The 18385-nt window shown below is 53.4% G+C and overlaps 9 protein-coding genes across 9 annotated transcripts; 5 read left to right on the forward strand and 4 right to left on the reverse strand.

Moving 5' to 3' along the window:
• Positions 1-7: 7 nt before the first annotated feature.
• Positions 8-1089, forward strand: BDW74DRAFT_159741 (mitochondrial 54S ribosomal protein uL4m). Its single transcript, XM_073725505.1, has 2 exons — positions 8-146; positions 199-1089. The coding sequence occupies exons 1-2, from the start codon at positions 63-65 to the stop codon at positions 976-978; spliced, it is 864 nt and encodes a 287-aa protein (XP_073580305.1). The 5' UTR covers positions 8-62; the 3' UTR covers positions 979-1089.
• A 204-nt stretch (positions 1090-1293) lies between these two features.
• On the forward strand, positions 1294-3100 carry BDW74DRAFT_159743 (mitochondrial 37S ribosomal mS47 domain-containing protein). Its single transcript, XM_073725506.1, has 3 exons — positions 1294-1522; positions 1570-1737; positions 1788-3100. The coding sequence occupies exons 1-3, from the start codon at positions 1400-1402 to the stop codon at positions 3009-3011; spliced, it is 1515 nt and encodes a 504-aa protein (XP_073580306.1). The 5' UTR covers positions 1294-1399; the 3' UTR covers positions 3012-3100.
• A 119-nt stretch (positions 3101-3219) lies between these two features.
• On the forward strand, positions 3220-5014 carry BDW74DRAFT_159745 (putative iron-regulated transporter). The gene is made up of 5 exons (XM_073725507.1): positions 3220-3558; positions 3616-3779; positions 3834-3873; positions 3930-4642; positions 4726-5014. Exons 1-5 carry the CDS (start codon positions 3261-3263, stop codon positions 4963-4965), a joined length of 1455 nt encoding a protein of 484 aa, XP_073580307.1. The 5' UTR covers positions 3220-3260; the 3' UTR covers positions 4966-5014.
• A 119-nt stretch (positions 5015-5133) lies between these two features.
• Positions 5134-7363, forward strand: BDW74DRAFT_187226 (Zn(II)2Cys6 transcription factor; the record flags this gene model as incomplete). Its single annotated transcript, XM_073731432.1, has 3 exons — positions 5134-5148; positions 5201-6161; positions 6198-7363. The coding sequence occupies 3 exons, from the start codon at positions 5134-5136 to the stop codon at positions 7322-7324; spliced, it is 2103 nt and encodes a 700-aa protein (XP_073580308.1). The 3' UTR covers positions 7325-7363.
• BDW74DRAFT_159749 (arylsulfatase) lies at positions 6964-9423 on the reverse strand. The gene has a single exon (XM_073725508.1). It carries the CDS (start codon positions 9251-9253, stop codon positions 7403-7405), a length of 1851 nt encoding a protein of 616 aa, XP_073580309.1. The 5' UTR covers positions 9254-9423; the 3' UTR covers positions 6964-7402.
• An 855-nt stretch (positions 9424-10278) lies between these two features.
• On the forward strand, positions 10279-10950 carry BDW74DRAFT_71282 (uncharacterized protein). The gene has a single exon (XM_073733511.1). It carries the CDS (start codon positions 10562-10564, stop codon positions 10904-10906), a length of 345 nt encoding a protein of 114 aa, XP_073580310.1. The 5' UTR covers positions 10279-10561; the 3' UTR covers positions 10907-10950.
• On the reverse strand, positions 10626-12375 carry atfB (bZIP transcription factor atfB). The gene has a single exon (XM_073725509.1). It carries the CDS (start codon positions 11889-11891, stop codon positions 10995-10997), a length of 897 nt encoding a protein of 298 aa, XP_073580311.1. The 5' UTR covers positions 11892-12375; the 3' UTR covers positions 10626-10994.
• A 518-nt stretch (positions 12376-12893) lies between these two features.
• Positions 12894-15361, reverse strand: BDW74DRAFT_181593 (uncharacterized protein; the record flags this gene model as incomplete). Its single annotated transcript, XM_073730066.1, has 3 exons — positions 12894-13711; positions 13758-14072; positions 14128-15361. The coding sequence occupies 3 exons, from the start codon at positions 15359-15361 to the stop codon at positions 12894-12896; spliced, it is 2367 nt and encodes a 788-aa protein (XP_073580312.1).
• Positions 15362-15556: 195 nt separating this feature from the next.
• snf4 (AMP-activated serine/threonine-protein kinase regulatory subunit SNF4) lies at positions 15557-17803 on the reverse strand. Its single transcript, XM_073733512.1, has 6 exons — positions 17162-17803; positions 16779-16902; positions 16561-16710; positions 16149-16505; positions 15989-16098; positions 15557-15938 (listed from the first exon to the last, which is right to left on the reverse strand). Exons 1-6 carry the CDS (start codon positions 17561-17563, stop codon positions 15753-15755), a joined length of 1329 nt encoding a protein of 442 aa, XP_073580313.1. The 5' UTR covers positions 17564-17803; the 3' UTR covers positions 15557-15752.
• Between the last annotated feature and the right edge of the window lie 582 nt (positions 17804-18385).

The following is an 18385-nucleotide window of genomic DNA, read 5'->3' on the forward strand; positions in this document are numbered from 1 at the left end:
CAGTTGATTTCTCTTTACGGAGCAAGTTCTCACGACTCAGTTTATTCGTTCCAGTCGCCGCAATGGTCGGGAGCAGCGCTTTCGGCACCTTCAGATGGCTGTCTCGCAGCTCAGGGGCTCTACTTTCTGGGGCTGAGGCTACCACGGTTTGTCACGCATTCAACACTTTGGATTGGATTGCGGATTGACGATATGCAGCAGCGGTGCCTTTCACGATCGATGGCCACAGCTACGGAGACGCCGGTACCGAACTTGCCTCCCTCTAGAGAAGAACTCCTTGCCAAGTGGGCTCCGAAGCCGGTCCTGGCGACAACCTACACATTCCCGACAATGGAACCCGTCCAGTTCGTGGAGTACCCCCGAAACCACCTCATGATGCCGCTCCGAAAAGATATCCTCCACCGCGCGGTCGTATACGAGGGTGACATGACCCGACAAGGTACAGCGAGCACCAAGTGGAGGGGCGACGTACACGGAAGCAACCGGAAACTCTACGCGCAGAAGGGAACCGGAAAGGCGCGCGTCGGTGACAAGAAATCGCCAATTCGACGGGGTGGTGGTGTCGCTTTTGGTCCTCATCCGCGAGACTTCTCGACTGATCTTCCCAACAAGATATACGACCAGGCCTGGCGCATTGCGCTCAGCTACCGGTACAGGCGGGGGCAGCTTATCATCATCGACAACCAGATCGGTATCCCGCAAGATGCTACGCCGCACCTGATCAAGGAGATTTTTAAGGTTAACCGTTGGGGACGGGAGTCTGGTCGGTCAACTATCATTACAAACATGTTCAACGAGGAGCTATTTGAGACGATGAGCCAAGTGGGAGAGGATGCGAAGATTCTCGACCGTGAAGACGTTGACGTGAAGGACCTGCTAGAGACTGGGCGATTGATCGTGGAGAAGCAGGCGCTGGATCTCATTCTGAAGGAGCATTCGCGGGATCTGGAGAGTAAGCCCGCGAAGGCTACATACTAATCTGAGCTACTTTAACAGCCGCTTGGCTGGATGTATAAATAGGCATATTTCGTTATTGTATGAATGATTTCTATGTTTCCGAAAGTATATGGTTCTAGTTATCTTGTTTAACGAACACCCATCAAATTGGCTTAAGCTCCAATAGAATAATTGAGTAGTTAAGATCAGTAAGTTGAAATTTATGAAATAGAGCAAGCATATTATTACCACTGTCGGTAATTCACGTTCCTCGGCCATCGTCGGCGGCGGAGAGACTTAGGCAAAAAACTCCCGAGGGAAAATCCTCCCCAACTTGCGGAGTTCGAACCGATCATCTTTTCGTCACGACCCCAACTCCGACCTATATCTCCTTCCTCGGGTCCTGCTCGGCTCATACTTTCTTTTCCTCCTCTTCTCTCCTCCCCAGACGTGGGTCTTCCTCATGTTACTCCGACACAGCTTACCCCGGTCAACGCCGTCGAGCTGGTTCTCGCGGTTATCCCCAGCAAGCGCCATGCCTCTTCGCGCCAAAGTGACCAACCCAGCCTTCACGGCGACATCTAATGTACGTCCTTACTGTAGTTATACTTGCTACAAGCTAACTGAAATTAGATGTCGACCACAACCGATGCACAGATCCCCAAAGCTCAACCCGGCGACGAGCCCGACGATGTCCTCTTCAATTCCCTATACGGCGTGCGACTGGTGGAGCTCAACAGGCCAAAGAAGCTCAACTCATTGAACGGGTCGATGGTTAGGAAGATTCTTCCTCGACTGAAGGTACGACACGAATTACAAGCTTCGTGGAAGCTTCGTGCTAAGCTGTCTAGGAATGGGAAAAATCTCAAATGGCCAACATCATCATGGTCTCCGGGGCTGGATCAAAGGCCCTGTGCGCCGGCGGCGACGTTGCTGCTCTTGCGCTCCAGAACGAAACAGGCAGCAAGGGCCAGCAGGCCTCGGCGGACTTCTTCGGACTCGAATACAAGCTTGACCACACCATTGCGACCTACTCGAAACCCTACATTGCCGTCATGGACGGCATTACCATGGGCGGAGGTGTCGGCCTGAGTGTCCACGCCCCGTTCCGTATCGCGACCGAGCGCACCGTCTTCGCCATGCCCGAAACGACCATCGGCTTCTTCCCCGACGTTGGCGGCTCGTTCTTCCTCCCCCGCCTTGACGGCGAGCTGGGTACTTACCTGGCGTTGACATCGGCGCGTCTCACCGGTGCTCAGGCTCTGTACGCCGGCATTGCTACACACTACTTTGACTCCAGCGTTCTGGGCAATCTTACGACCCGTCTCTCCGAATTGGTCTTCAGCGACCACGCTTCTCTCCAGGAACGGTTAGATCTCGTCAACCGAACAATGGCCGAATTTGCGACCGGTCTTCCTGAGGAGCCTCAGATTCGGGGTGAGCTGCGCAAGGCGATTGACCGCAGCTTCCGTTTCAACACGGTAGAGGAGATCATGAAGTCCCTGGAGCAGGAGACGACGTACAAGGAGTGGGCGCAGGAGACACTAGAGACCATGTCGCAGCGGTCGCCCACCTCTCTCAAGGTTGCCCTGCGTCAGCAGCGCATCGGCAAGAACTGGGGAATCGCCGATACGTTCCAGCGAGAGTATGAGATCGCTGCGCGGTTCATGCGCCACCCCGACTTTGTTGAGGGTGTCAAGGCGCTTCTCATCTCGAAACCCCGCCGCCGAGCGCAGTGGCAGCCTGCAACACTGGAAGAGGTTACTAACAAGGACGTCGATGCGTTCTTCACGATCCCTGACGGTCGAAAGCGCCTGCCTCTTCTGAACAAGGACAATTGGCTCCATTGCCCGCACTCCTACGGCCTCCCCTCCGAAAAGGCCATCGGAAAGCATGTCCGGTCGCTCAACCCGAAGGAAGCTACGAAGGAGCAAATTGTCCAGCACTTTTTGACGAAGTCTAACCACAAGGAGGGCGTTGAACAGAAGGTCACCGATGTGCTGTCCAGAAAGACTATTACTACTGAGCGGGGCCTTGAATGGGACGGCGAGCTCTCGGAGCCAGAATTTGAGTAGACAGTTTCTATAATCTAGACTGTTTTTATGTATTTATAGTATTAAGGCATGACAATGTCACCGTTCAATAATATACCATGGCATTGTAGGTCTCGAAAATGATCCGCTCCCCGCCTGGACCGAGTGGTCCGACCGATCCCAACCCCAAGGTCCTCTTCGCTTCATTCGTCTAGTCAAAACAAATCACTGCAGAAGAGCAGCGCCATGAAGATAATCAATTTCTACCCTCATTGATCAATCAATCTCACCATGGAATCCGAGCCCCTAGTCCCCCACGAGGCTCCGTCCCCTCCATCTTCACCCCAGGCCCAACCCTCCAGCAACCGCGTCCTACTGCGCCTCTACACCTCGCACTTCCTCTCAACATGGAACTCGCGCATGTTCGAGTTCGGCGCCGTGGTGTTCCTCGCCTCGATATTCCCGGGGACGCTGCTCTACGCCTCTGTCTATGCTCTCGTGCGCTCGCTGTTCGCTGTATTGTTCTCGTCGTGGCTTGGCTCGCTTGTTGATCGCGTGGATCGGTTGTCGGCGATTAGGCATTCTATCGGTATGTTATTGCTCTACTCGGGCTCTTGATGAGCTGTGCGTTGACTCGCTCGCGCAGTATGGCAACGGATCCCCGTCGCGGTGTCCTGCGTCTGCTTGGGGTTTCTGTCGAGGTCGCCGCCTGTTCATGTGGAATGGATGTTGTTCGTTGCATTGGTGTTGTTCGCCGGTGTTGAGAAGTTGGCTGCGACGGCTAATACGGTTTCTGTGGAGAGGGACTGGGTATGTCTCTGCTTATATTGGTTGAACGATGGGTTAGCTAACGTATGCTGAAAGGCTGTTGTGATATCGGACGCATTGCTTGTCTCTAGGAAAGGTAGGGTAGTGCTGCGCCTATATCTTTCCCGAACATGGCTGACTTGTAGGGTATAGATCTGAATGCTTCAATGAGACGGATTGATCTGTTCTGCAAGCTTGTCGCCCCGGTCGTGGTCTCTTTGATGGACGGCTTGCTTTCGACCAAGGTAGCGATTTGGGGGGTCCTGGGACTGAATGTTGCCGTTGTTCTTGTGGAATATTTTGCCATTGCGCAGGTATATCACTCCATCCCTCAACTAGATCGAAACACCGAAAGACAAGCAACAACAGCCGAAGACGAAGAGGACGTTGAAGAAGGTCAAGCAGAGGAACGTCCCAGCTCTCCCCGCCATACGGGTACAATCAAACATCATATCCGCAGCACTATCGCCCCATGGCGAGAATACACCTACCAACTAGTCTTCCTCGCCTCCTTCGCTCTGAGCCTCCTCTACCTGACTGTCCTCTCCTTCGGCCCCACAATGGTGACATTCCTCCTCTACTCCGGCTTCAGCTCTCTACAAGTAAGCGCCATGCGAATCGGCGCCGTCCTCGCCGAGATATCAGGGACAGTCGTCGCGCCATTCCTCATGGACCGCATCGGACCAATCCGCTCGGGACTGTGGTTCCTCAACTGGCAGTTTGGCACGTTGGCTGCGGCGGTTGCTGCCTTTGCTTTTGCTGATGATATGCCTCGCCTCGTTGCGGCGTGTCTTGTAGCAGGCGTAGCACTCAGCCGGTTGGGGCTTTGGGGATTTGATCTGTCGGTGCAGTTTCTTGTGCAGGAGGTACGTAACCAAGCCGACTTACCTATCCAAGCATGACGTTCTCTAGTGAATGAGATGGCTAACCCAACTGTGTCTGTGTATAGAGCATTGACTCAAACAGCCGAGCCCGATTCTCCGCCACAGAAATGGCACTGCAAAGCGTATTCGAGATGATCTCGTTCGCTACGACGATCGTCTTCGCCGACCCTGAGCAGTTCAAGTACCCCGTATATATCAGCTACGGGGCCATTGCGGTTGCGGCGGTGTGTTTTGCGGCGTATGTGCGCAGGGAAAGGGGGCATTTGATTCATACGTCGAAGTGTATGGGGGATAGTAGGTTATAGACAATAATGCGATAGATATCAACTTAGATTATTTACTTCATCTGCTGAATGTTTATAAGGAGCTGGGTTGTATACAGCAGATCTACGTAATCACTGCGGGGACGGATTTCTTCCCCGCAACCAGCTCCCCTCTTGCACGTGGTACCACTCTCTCCTGTCAACAAACACATGAAGCACATGGATGTAAGCCTTTACCCCCATATAACAAAGTCCTACGCCATCTAACCATCCACAGACACCACCCAAAGCCCGAGGCCGCGGCCGCTCAGGGCCCCGCCGCCGCACCGGGTGCCTGACCTGCCGCGCCCGCAAAGTCCGCTGCGACGAGGCGAAGCCCACATGCACCAATTGCACGCGTCTGAGGTTGCAGTGTGACTATAGGAATGTCATTATCCAGGGACTCGGCTTACCGAAGACAAGGGCGAGAGCGAGGCCGAGGTTGGCGCGCGCGAGGTCGGGGTCTAGTACCGCTACGACTACGGCACAGGAATCACCGGGGTCCAAGTCGCATACTGAAGGCACTATCCATTTGAACGGGGTTGAACGAGTACAGCAGCTACCAGCTCTGACATCTGGTGATATTCATCCAGATGGGGCCTCAATCACTCCGGACTCCAATATCCCGTTTGACATGCTCGGATTCATTGGTGAAATCACAATGGATTTCCAGCAGAAGCACCTCGATCTGACGAATGGGGAAACTCTCGTCTATTCTACTGCGCCAGTAACTTTTTCAGATGTTGACAGCAATGCTTTCCCTCAAGCACAGCAAACGCCTTGGGACCCATTGGAGCCGGATACGAGCAATGCTGTGGCCATATCCCAACCGGCCTCCGTCTCTGCTCAACGAGCAGGGGAAGAGACATGGAAGGAACGACTACTGCAGTATTTCCGCGAGAGCGAGCCCCCGCCTACGATTTTCGCGCCGGTTGATCTAGATTGGAGATATGTCAGGGATGCTATCCTCGATGAGGTGACCCTAGGCTCTCCCGGTTGCCGTGCACTTCTGCTGGCTGTATACTCCTACTCAGATACACATATGGCGTGGATAGGAGGCACACATCCCAAGCTCGGATTAGACTATCATGAGCAGGCGAGCTCGGATATCCAGACTTGCCTGATAGAAGAAGAGGTCAGTGAAGCACTGCTGAAGAGGGTATTTGCAACTGTATTGCTGCTTATGTTAGCTGAGGTATGTCAGTTCTACCCACCTATACAGAACCAGTGAGGAGACTATAGGATATTGAATATCATACTGACGTACAAGCAGCTGATATCCCCCGAGTCCTGGAAACCGGAAATCTCCTACCTACGCACCTCCTACCTCCTGCAGCGCTTCCACCCGCGCATAAAATACTGGACCGGCATCGCACACCTCATCGCCTCCTGGGTCTTGCTCCTCGACATCAAAACCCTAATCGCCGGACGAGACGGGGATCCCCTCGCTGACCTGGGAGACCTCACACCTCTCAACCCAAATCCCTCGTCTTCATCCTCTCCATTAATCCAATTTACAGAAGATAGCACCTTTGAAAAACACCCCTCCTCACCAGCCAACCTAATAACCCACGCCATCACGTCACCAGCCTTCACCTTCTTCCTGCAAACCCAGCAACTCACCCGGCGGATCGTGGTAATAGACCTCCACCACCGTTCGCGCGGCACAGTCTCCGACGAATTCGAGGTCCTGCAGATCGCACACACCGTCTCCGCGGATCTCGAGAGTCTCTGGAACAAGAGGCCGAAGATACTCGATCTCTATAAACTCTCATCATATCCCACAACTTCGTCCAACCGTCACGGGGAAGAGTCACTTCTGACCGTCCTCAACCCCCAAACAGCAGCGAAAATAGTAACAACATTTCGCACCTACGTCGCTAATTTCCTGGCCCTGTTCATATACCTCCACCGCGTCGCTTTCGCTATATACCCGCGCACCGATAAAGTCTCCGCGGCCGTAGACCAGATTATCCGTCTTGCGAGGGAGGAGAGCTCACGTCCTTGTATCAGCCCAACCCCCTCGTCCTCATCCTCGTCTTCATCTGAACCAGAACCTCCACGAGATACAAGTACAGTATCAATAAGCTTCCTCTGGCCCCTCTTCATTGCCGCCCTCGAAGGCTCCCTCGAGCAGCGGGCCTGGATAATAGACGAGATCCAACGCATGGCGGCGCCTGCCCCGGCTTCAGCAAATGGAAACGTGCCGGGTGAACGGTGTGATCGCCATCCAAATGCAGCCAAGGCACTCCTCCTTCTGCAGGAGATGACGCGTCGCCAGGATGCCTCATGCGCAAGGACATGGGCCGATAGCAAGTGTGTGCGAAGGGAGCTGTTTGTGGATTTTTTCGTTATGATATAGCCGCTTCCTCCCAGATACCTTTATTACCTATCCCTATCCTGTCTATAGCAAATTAGATAATAGAAAGCTAGGATGCTACTAGAACTGCCTAACAACCCTCTCAAACCGCGGCGGCCTGCGCATAAATCTCTCCCTCGTGGCCTCCTCCCTCGCCCCCTCCTTCCAATAATCATACTCCATCCACATATTCTCCGTCATCTGCGCCTCCGTCGCCTCAAGGAACTTCCCAAGATCCGGGTTTAACGGGATCACCCCCGTCTCAAGGACATACTGGTCCCAGAGACCCAGCAATTTCTTCAGCCTTTCCGGATGCTGCTCAGACAAGTCATGAATCTCGCCTGGGTCGTCGATGATGTTATACAGCTGCCAACGCTCCGGACCCTTCGGCTTGGGAATATACACAATCTTCCAGTCGCCGAAGCGCAGCGCAGCCCGCCCGCACGTTTCCCACCCCTGTATGAACTCTTCTTCGTGGATGCGAGCCTCTTTTCCAACCGCCCACTCCGCAAACGAAACTCCCCGCATGGGCACGATTTCCCTCCCCTGATAAACCGGCGCAGGATGCGCCACACCCGCCATGGCCAATATCGATGGCGCAAAATCCATAACCGTCGCGAACTGGTCTGATATCGCGCCATGCCTCGCATACCCCGCTATATCCATAGACTCCGGGAATTTCGCCAGACACGGAACACGCACACCCCCCTCCGTAGTGTAAGCCTTATAAAGCCTCCCCGGCGCCGTGGACGCCTGCGCCCAGCGCGGGCCATACCAGATGAAACTGTCCCCGTTGCCGAGATTCTCGAGGCTATTGTCATAGTACTTGAGCAGGTGCGGGAGGACGCCGCTCTGCACAAGTGGATATGCCTCGTAGGCTGCGCCCTCGGCGCCGTTGTCGGACATGAAGACCACGAAGGTGTTGTCGAGCTCGCGTATGGATTCCAGGTAGGAGGTTATCTTGCCGACGTTGGCGTCGATGCATTCGACCATTCCGGCGTAGACTTCCATTGCGCGGGAGGAGAGGGCTTTTTCGTGATCTGTTAAGCTCTCCCAGGGTTTGCCTTCGCCTTCGTCTACGACCACGGGATGGGGCTGGGTGTCTGGGCGGATCATGCCGAGCTTTTTGAGGGACTCCAGGCGGTTAGTGCGCAGGGCGTCCGGGCCTTCGTCGTAGACGCCGCGGTAGTGATCGATGTATTCGCGCGGAGCTTGGAGGGGCCAGTGTGGTGCTGTGAAGGGGAGGTATGCGAAGAAGGGCTTATCCTCATCATCCTTCTTGTTTGCATGCCACTCCTCCAGGTATGTCTTCATTCTATCCCCATACCCATCAGAACTATACCAACCCTCCGGCAGCTCTTTGAGGTAGTGCTCATCCTCCACATGCAGCGCGATATAGCTCGCCTCCAGGAACGTCGGCGTCTCATCTCCCTCCCGTAATTGCGGCTCGTACGCATAATGATTCGAGCAGGCCGGCAAATGCGCCAGACTGCGCTCGAACCCCCTCTTCACCGGCGTCCGCTCCGGCGTCAATCCAAGATGCCACTTCCCACTCATCACCGTATGGTACCCCGCATCGCGCAGGATTTCCGGCAGCGCCGCAACGCGTTCGTTAAGATACCCCTCGTACCCGGGCATCCCGCGCTGCGGGGCTGTATCGGTGCTGCTCCCCTTCGGGCCATTCTGGCCGGAGATATTCGTCCACTCGATTAGATTTCCCAGTCCGGCGATGTGGTGGTCTGTTCCCGTCATGAGCATCGCGCGCGTGGGGCTGCAGGCCGCCGCGGCGTGGAAGTCTGTGAAGCGTACACCCTTGGATGAGAGGGCGTCTATGTGTGGTGTTCTGATCTCGGAGCCGTAGCAGCCTAGGTCGGAGAAGCCGAGGTCGTCGGCGACGATGAGGAGGAAGTTGGGGCGTTTGGATGCGGGCATTTTGGTGGGGGTTGGAGGTGCTATCTGGGAAGATAGGGTTGGGGTGGGCGGTCCATCATAGAGTAGGGGGTGCTATATATGTATGTATAGCTTTGTAGAGAGCCATCGTCTATCGGCTGTCGGCAGGTGGAGGGGTATAGCTGGGATGGTGTTGAATGCTCAGTTGCGGGGGAAGTTGTCAAGGCGCGGGGGGATGGTGCCATCTCGGCTGTCGGCTGCTTTTCCTTTTAAGGTTGACGTATTGACTGATGGTACTTACACCATAGGTGACAAAGTCAGCCTGTTCATTACAATGATAATCTTCTGTGAACTGTTCAGCATGCAGGTGTATTCAGCATGTATAAAAATTAAATCAGGACAAACATGACAAGGTCAAGATTCGAGCGCCGTTTCCCACCACAGTGCCTAGTGCCTGAAACCTAGACGTGACTCCTCAACCACTCGAACACCTTGCCAGAAGATTGGAAGTGATGTTTTTGATGGCAGGTATAGATATCGTTATACTTCCATGGCCCCTTCCCCTTATTACACTGAAGCTAATCTTGTGCTGGAGGTATCACAGCCCTCAGTCTCAGGCACATTTCGCCCGCGATGCCCTCCTCGCTCCAACCTAGCCTACATATAATAAGCAAACCATACCTAGCAAAGCCCCTCTCCATGTCTCAGCAGAGCACAGACCGGCCCCCAACGGCAATACAGTCCTTAAGCCTCACTTCTGCACCCCGCCCTGGCATCCAATAGCCCAATAGCTATAGTTGTAGCCGACTCAAGCTTTAAATTAGAGGCATCATTATCAACAGCTTGAAAGCTCAACCTCACTGGGCAGTCCCTACCCCTAACCTAATCTCACCTACATCTACATCTTAACTAAGACGCCATATACAAGCTACCCTAACCACTAAACAACATCCGCTGAGTTCTCTCCATCTTTGACCTCTTCATCGCAAATCAGCTACCTCGAATACACGAAGACGGTCGAACGCGAAGAGAATTGTCCTCACTGCCGAACGCAAGAATCCCGTAGTCTACACCTGCATCTGCATCTACATCTACATCTGCATTAGTCGCTAATGACGCCATATGCGTATGTAAAGCCAAGTATACTTGGGACCCTGAAATGCCATGGACTTTCTCTCTACTCGAGACGTCTGCGCTGCAGACGGCAGCGACTGGTGTGGGTTTCAAGGTAAGATGGTGCAAGAGTTACTTAGCTGGATCAGGCTGACAGAGGGAATGAGGCTGGAGAAGAAGGTTTGGAAGAGAAGATAGACTTGTTGGAGCGCTTGACAGGGATCGCCCGAAAAGCTGATGTTTGGGATGGGAAGAGAGCTAGACAAGACTTATACATTTGCGGACACTACAATGCACGCAATCTTTCTGTACGTTTTGTATTTCTGTACATATGCTATAATAGACATGAACATGTATTGCGAGTCCAGATACGATTGGCCTCAGCCAAACAGCGAGCTAAGTATTCGTGCTCCTGTTATAGATAGAATCCGCCGGAAACCACCATGCCAGAACTCCAAACTCCGAACCGAAAATAAAAGTAAAAGTACACGCCTGCTTGCTAATAGAAAGAAACCCGCCAATGTCACTGAAGCCGATCAAACCCCCTCGCTTTTGAGTCACAGCGGCCAACTCCAGTTATAAGTTATTAACACAATCAATGTAAAGCAGCTCGTAATTCATCAATGGTCTTCCAGAGCACCAATGCAGTAAGATGCCGAGCCCAATATGTTCATGCCGGTGGGTGGGCATCAAAGTCAAAGCCAGCGGACATCTCCGAGCCGCGCCGGTAGTAGTGCGCCGAGGCAGCCCCAAAATCAGGATGTTCGTGCTGGACGGTGATGCTCTTCGCCATGTTCTGGATGTACTGCTGGATGGGCTCGTGGCCGCATTCGGAGTGAGCAAGAAGCCGGTCCTTTGCTACCACGATCTGATCCCTCAACGAGTTCACCTGCCGGGTGAGCTCCTCATTCTTGATTCTCTCCTGCTCGTATCTAGTCTCCAGCATGTTGTTCTGCTCCTTCTTCTTCTGACGGCATTTGCTGGCCGCCAGTCGGTTCCGCGCCCGCGTCTTCTCCTGCTTATCGTCACCGGGGGATGAAGGCTCAACCGAGGTTGAAGCTCTCGTGCTACCTCGGCTGCCGCCCCGAGCGCGAGAGGCACGACGGCGCTTGGGTGCCTCCGACGAGCCCTCAATGCTCGACTCAAGATATGCGGACTTGGAGTCGTGCGAGGGGACAGAGTAAGCGGTAGCAGGCGATTGGTCAGAGGGGGGGGTAATCTGGCCGTGGCGGACGCGATAAGACCCTTGGTCGAGCTGAACTTCATCCGAGCTTCGCCTGCGATTGCTCGAGAGTTGCTTGGAGGTCAAGTCAAACGGCTGATTTGCCAAGTATGCGTGCATGTCGTTGGCACCGCTCGTGGCAATGCATGATGGATTGATGGTAGGAAGGGTGGTAGGGTCAGGGGCCCAGATGTTGGAGTCCTCCGAGAGGCTGAAGGGATTGCCAGCGAGGTTGGGAATGTCGGAGGGGTACAGCGAAGGGTGCAAGCGCTGCATCTCGGAAGCCGAGATGGTGCCAGGATTGCCGTAGACTCCTTGAGAAAGAAAAGTGTTGGAGCGAGACATTTTGGCCAAGCTAATCAAGGCGGAGGGGGAAGGCAGAGAGTTGAGGGGTCACGACCATGGAAGTCCTGAACTCTTGACAGAAAACAAAAACAACAACAAGCACCGGTGGTATCTGTAGGGACGGTCGGTCGAGAGCTGGAGATGATTGAGATGGTGCGATGAGTGAAATTGATGAAGATAATCAAGGTGAAGATGTGAGTAGGAAGGATGGCAAGAGGGAAGGAGGGATAGAGCAGAGACGACTTGGCCAGACAAACGAACACAAGGAGGAGGACAATACGGGGTAGCTGGCCTTGTAGTGTCGCGGATGAGGAATCCGCGTAACCAGGCCTGCCAATGACTATGCGGCCCCGATCGCAGGGTGCATTGACATCATCACTGGGATGGAATAGTTCAGGAACGCAGTCTCCCAGAGGGTTGCTCACAGAGTACCAGAGATGAAACGTCATCGTAGGTGCTGCTCTGCTCTGATTGGCGGTTCAGGCTCCGTGGCAGCTGCACCCGGACGGTTCCCAGCTGCGACTAAACCACTCCATAAAGCCGCCGAAGGGCCCGGAGAGAACAGCCGACAATCAGCAGCGCTCGATCTGCAGAGCTTACCTGGAGGCCGCCAGACATGTCCAGAATTCACCAGAAGGCGTGGGGCTATAGCAGCGCTACCCTGTTGATAGCCGGTGTGAAACCTGTTCTGCCCGCCTTGGATGAGACCCCTCCGTGTCCACTCGCTGCTACAAATCCTGTTCTGGCACAACGCCTGCTCTTTGTTTGTTATATGCCACTGTGTTATGATTATTGATAGACTAGACTATCGCGCTGCTGCATCTGAGCCAGCCGCGAGGTTCGCCAGCGTCGGCGGTTCCCTGCTTAAGCAAGGCGTTAGTGGCGATCCTGCCCCCCGCCCAACGCATGGCCCGACCGGTCTAGATTGATCTGTGCTCAAGCTTCCCTCCAGTGACGCATTCCGAACTGTTCCTTCTCACGCGACTATCCGCAAGCGCTAATCTATATACACTCTCTCTGCTGCGTCTCTATCTCTACTGCTTTCTCGCCGTCGCCGCTGGCCGCCCGCGCATGTGCCCGTGCCTGCACCCGCCCTTCCAGTCCGCGCCGCTCCCAGATCCGCAACTGTCGACTGACGCTACGCCAGTTCTTAATCAAAAGCGTCACCACCCGCTGGCTTTCGATCTCCTCGTGGATCGCCTGAAATGCGTGGGTATCGTCGCTCAGCCCGGTCTTAACCAGAAGGGGTGCGAACGTCGCAGCAAACCGGTCCAAGCTGAGCCTGTCTGCGTTGCTGATGACACGCCGACTGACCCGTCGCTGCCGTCGCTCGATCTCAAGTATTCGCTCAGTCTCGTGGATCAGCAGAGAGCAAAGTCCAAAGACCCCGCAGATAAGGTTGAGTTGCATGGAGCTAGTAAGTGCTACGATTGCCAAACTTATCGCCCGAACTTTGGCGTAGTCTTCTGCCGAAAGCCCTGCGAGGCAGCTACCAGTCCGCTGCACCGACTGAGAAGAAATGCGTCCATGATAGATGTTCACCAGTGTTCGGTACAATAGGACGGAGCCGAGTATGCCGCCAGGGAGCCCTGCCAATAATGCCTTAAAAGCAGATCCAACGCCGAGGACATGCGAAATTTGTGTTTCGTCGGACCTGGAGATGTCGTCCAAGAACTCAGGCATCTTGCTGTGTCTCATCGTCATGTGGATCTTACTCTTTTCTTTCTCCGCAGATAGCACGTGTTGGGCAAAGTAGTGGTATATTTGAGTAGCCGTCTCGAAATCGCCAGAGTCGACAAACAGAGTTTGCACAGGCGTAGCTATCATCAATCAGTTCGGTTCACACTGTAAATTGGAGTATCATACCATAAGTACGCAGGTAGTTTATGGTCGCTACAAAGCACACCGGCAGACTCAGCGTCGTCGGTGCGAAATCTCCCGGAAGCGTCAAGAAGCTATATCCACCAAGTCTAGCCAAGGTCTCCAGCGGCTTGTTCATCAGCGACGTCATGAGGTACGGGCGATCGGGTAGCGCAGTAAACGTTTTCATTCGACGTAAATTGCGTGTCCGGGGCATAGCCGGCTCGGACCTGATGTGCATGGTGGACCGCATTATTCGAATTCGACCAAGGAGCCTGTCTCGTCGGCGTTCTAGCCGATCTGATGCAGTGAACAACCCGTCTACTACAGCCGTCAGATCCCACCAATAAGACTTCAAGATCGTATGGATACTTACTGGTCTTGTTGTCATCCAAAGGTTCCAGAAGTAGCGCAGATGCTAGCTTGTTGAACGCTTCACTGGCCAGTTGTCTATCGGAGGCTGACGGCCACCCGTTGAGCCCAGAAGGGCAACCCCAGCTTGAGCGTGACGAGTTACTTAAAGAAAGAATCTGTCCCGGCAACGAGGAAAAAGGGTTGTTGTCTGAGCCACTGTATCCGGAGCTTGATCGCCCTGTAGAGTCGCTTGTTTTCGGTTGCGGTTTGAACGGGTTACTGAGCTGCGTTTCGGAGCGCGAGGCTTCCCAGGCGTCATCGAAAGGGTTCGGGTGGGCGAGTTCTCGATCAACAACGAGTATCGGTATCGATATGCGCTTAGATGGATGATGGCATACAGTGTTGTTGGTAGCATTCGAATTCACGGACTTCTCAGTCTTATTGCTAACTTTTCGAGCCTCGTCATCAGGTATAGGAGTTCTGAGCGGATTTTTGGACTCGGCGAGAACCGCGGTGTGGTTATCTTTGGCTTCATCATCGCTAGCATCTTCGGAGGTCGGTGTCGAACAAGGAGCGCCCTCACTAACACAATCATCGTCTGCAACTTCGCCTTTGGCGATGGTGAAACTGAGCGTTTGCCGTCGATGTCTGCGGCCACGAAATAGAGTCTTCAAGCCTGCGATGCGTCGCGAAAAGGATCCTATATTCGGCCCTACCAATGCCAATGGCTCCAAGACCCCACTGCTAGGAGCGTCTGAGTTCGTCTGGGGCTGTGGACCGTACTGTTGCGTGCGATTCTCTTTCTGCGATGATTGACTGCTCGTAGCAGCTTCCTCACTGACGATACCCCCTTTTCTATTGCCCTTAAGCCCATCTGGATCCGTTTCTTTCGCCGAGTCGACCCTTTGCTGATCAGGCTGGGTGGCATTCGATTGTGGTCGGCTAATCATGGTCCAAGATGGACTGGTGTCAGAAGCGTGAATGGCTTTCCCCGATGACCTGGAAAATATGCTGAGACGTCCCATCCTGCTATCCAAGTTAAGAGTAAGGACGAGCTTAGGAATGGAAACCGCTTGATTGCCGGCCTCGACTTTCAACGACAGCGATGCGCGACATAGCAGAACATCAGTGGCACCTGAGCCCGAGGCGGGCTGCCCATGGGTAAGCATCGCACCTTCCTCATTTTTCGCATATGAGCCATTCCTGGGAAGCCACGACCAAGGAGGATCGTAAAGTCGTAAGTTCCTATAAGCCATGATTGAGCTATGATGACAGTCGTACAGCCGCCGCCTACCTCATACAGAATAAGGATAAGAAATACAAGAGACACATCGAAGACTCATACAACACATGCGTAAATCATCATGAAATGGTCGTACAATGACATAAATCTATTTGGAAGCCAAACGCCGATGCTAGACTGTTGGCTGGCTATGGAGTCCTCAGCAAGAGGGCAAGCCAAACGAATCACCGATGCAATACCTTCCTCTCTTCGAACAGCTGGCCCAGAATATAGAACATTGAGAATGAGCCAGCCATTCGCCCATCAATGGGTCATATCGGGTCGTTTCTGGCCTGATCTGTAAAAAACAAAACGCCGTTCCGATGCAATTTGGGTTATGTAAAAAACCGGGAGGTCTGTCTTGATCACAAAGTTTCGTCGCCTTCGCCTTCTAGCAGAATGTATTGTAAAATGTCGCTCAGTGTAAGCACGCCTTTTAATCGAAAATTGTCGTCTACCACGACAAGTCGATGTACGCGAGACTTGCGGATTGTATCGAAAATAGTGTCTAGACCGTCGTTTAGCGAGCAGGTGTAAATTCCGGGGAAGTCCTGCGAGCACGGTCAGCAAAGTCTTTTGAAAAGAGAAGCTCATGGCGTACCGAAGACCGCTTTTTCAATGCTTCGCCTACTGTGAGGCTCAAATCGTCATAGACACCACCTTTGATCAAAGTGACGACATCAACGGATTCGAAAACATTGTATACGACGCCTGTATTGGGGTTAGAAAGTTGACGTATATGTTGTAAGAATAATGCGTACCTTCCGAGTTCACAATGGGTACGCTAGAAATACTCTTTTGGACCAGGATGTGAATCACGTCAATGACCGGCGTGTCCATCGACGCGGTCGCGATGTCATGATAGGACCCTAGCCGGATTTCCCCCAGGGGTTTCCGTAGTTTCTGCGTATCACTGACGTTGACAGCCACGAATTTCAGGATTCGGTATTGGGTTATGACGCTGAGGACGAGGTGTCGATCCGTCTGGCTATCGTTGGTGACGAGTGGGATCCTTCGAGCTCGGGACTCGAGCATGCGCCGGCAGGCCTCGTACAGCGGTCGCTCTGGATCAATAGATATCGTCTCTGGGGGAGCAACATCCAATGCCCTTTCCACCTCTAAATCCCTTGTCAGCCTGGCGCACGGCAATAGATTTGATTGCACATCACCAACCTCGTAGGCTATCCAATCGAAGCTGGTCTATCTTGTCAAGAGCCGCTGGGTTCTGAAAGTAGTATTGAATGACATTGATGTAATCGGATGTAGTCAGAAGACCGGCGAAGGTGGATGATTTCGAATCCCATAATGGCGCGGAGACGATTCCTATTATGCGCGCGTCAGCACTGGCGCTCACTTGCGACTTCGGAGTATAGGTCTCTCTGTAGACATACCGTTCTGAGTCAGGATGTTCAAGCTCTCTTTCACTGTCAACGCGGTATCGAAGACGATAAGCCGGAAACTTAGAGGGAGGACATCATAGCTTGTGCGGACCTTGAGGAAGTTGCGGATGGCACGCTAAATCGAAAATGAAACTCAATTAGCCGTGACCTCGGACATGGTATTGACGAACAAGAGCTATTATCGATGGACGATAAGCGGCTCGAGCAAATGCGGGGAGCAGCGCGATCATCGAGAAGCCTACTCTCCACAAGGAGAAGGAGGTCTGACGTATGCAAGACATTGTCGGGAAGGACAAGACAATCAAGCCACCGGGTGAAACAACTCGGCATGCGAAAAAAAAATAAAAAAAAAATAAAATGAGAAAATAACATACAAGGCCTTGTCGCTCTTCCTGATCGATCGCCCTCTCAGGCTGGGATGGGGGCATTGGATGTGAAGGAAGACGTGATCGGAGATAGGAGGAGGGCTGGACGAAACCACCCTCGTGACCGCAGATTGCGACGGGAGGAGGAGGGTGAGGGTGAGGGTCGGACGGGATCGTGCTGACCGTGCGAAACGTGGAGGAACGACGGTCGGGGTCGGTGGCAGAAGGAAGAGCAGCGCTGGCAGTGGACGCCGTGATGGCGGTGGTCGTGGTGGTGTCGTTCGCTGGAGGCGGCAGCCCGGGGCCGGAGCAGGAACCGCTGATTCTGCCCGTGGGGGTCGTGGTCCGCCCACGATGCTGCTGTTGGTGTTGACGATGACGATGCGAGTTATCTTCCGACACAGACGCCATCTTTCAGCCAGCAGTCGGCAGCAAGTCCGCATATAGAATCCGCTTTGGGCCGAAAGAGGGGTAACTACTCCGTGCACGCCTAACTGGTTGGGGGTCCTGCAGGGGTTGAGGCAACAAAGACAAGCAAACTACTCCGGATAGAGTACGAGGTACAGAGCAGGTCACAGGTACGCTGCGAGCTACAAAACGAAAGGAAAACAGGAAATATGGAGCGGAATAAGCGTCTAATATAGAGCTGTCTATAGCGATTATGACTGATATCCATAGCATCGATGCGCCAATGACACTTACACGTCTAACTTAGCAGCACAGCATAAGGAGGGGTAGAGGGGCACTGCCAGACTGGCAGACGGTCAGAGTATTAATAGGCTGCACATCCTTCCTGTTCCTGTTCTCAAAGCCATTATTCTCGTTTTCAACACCATCATCTCTACAGGATACCAAGATGGTCCTCTATCTCGTCCTCAATCAAAGCTGCCACTTTCTGTATGGCCTCAGGCCTCCACACCCGAGCCCCGCGATCCCCGCACGTGATTCGTCTCGAAGACCCTCAGACCCCACGCTGATGCTCTCTCCATCTTCCACCTCCACTCCGTCTCTGCAAACAATCCTTTATCAATTCTCCCCGAAGACTCAGAACCAAAACAATCTTGCAACGAAAACAATCAATCAGCAGAAACGCAAGCTACAATTTGAGTTTACGGCTGGGAGAGATGGCCAGAGGCATACACTGCGAACAAGTCATGTACCTACAATGACGGCTCGATATTGATCAATATCAGCCAAAGCAATATCACGACGTTTATGATTCCACATCTTCGC

Source organism: Aspergillus multicolor (assembly GCF_047715735.1).
Source record: "Aspergillus multicolor strain CBS 133.54 unplaced genomic scaffold BDW74scaffold_29, whole genome shotgun sequence".
NCBI lineage: Eukaryota > Fungi > Ascomycota > Eurotiomycetes > Eurotiales > Aspergillaceae > Aspergillus > Aspergillus multicolor.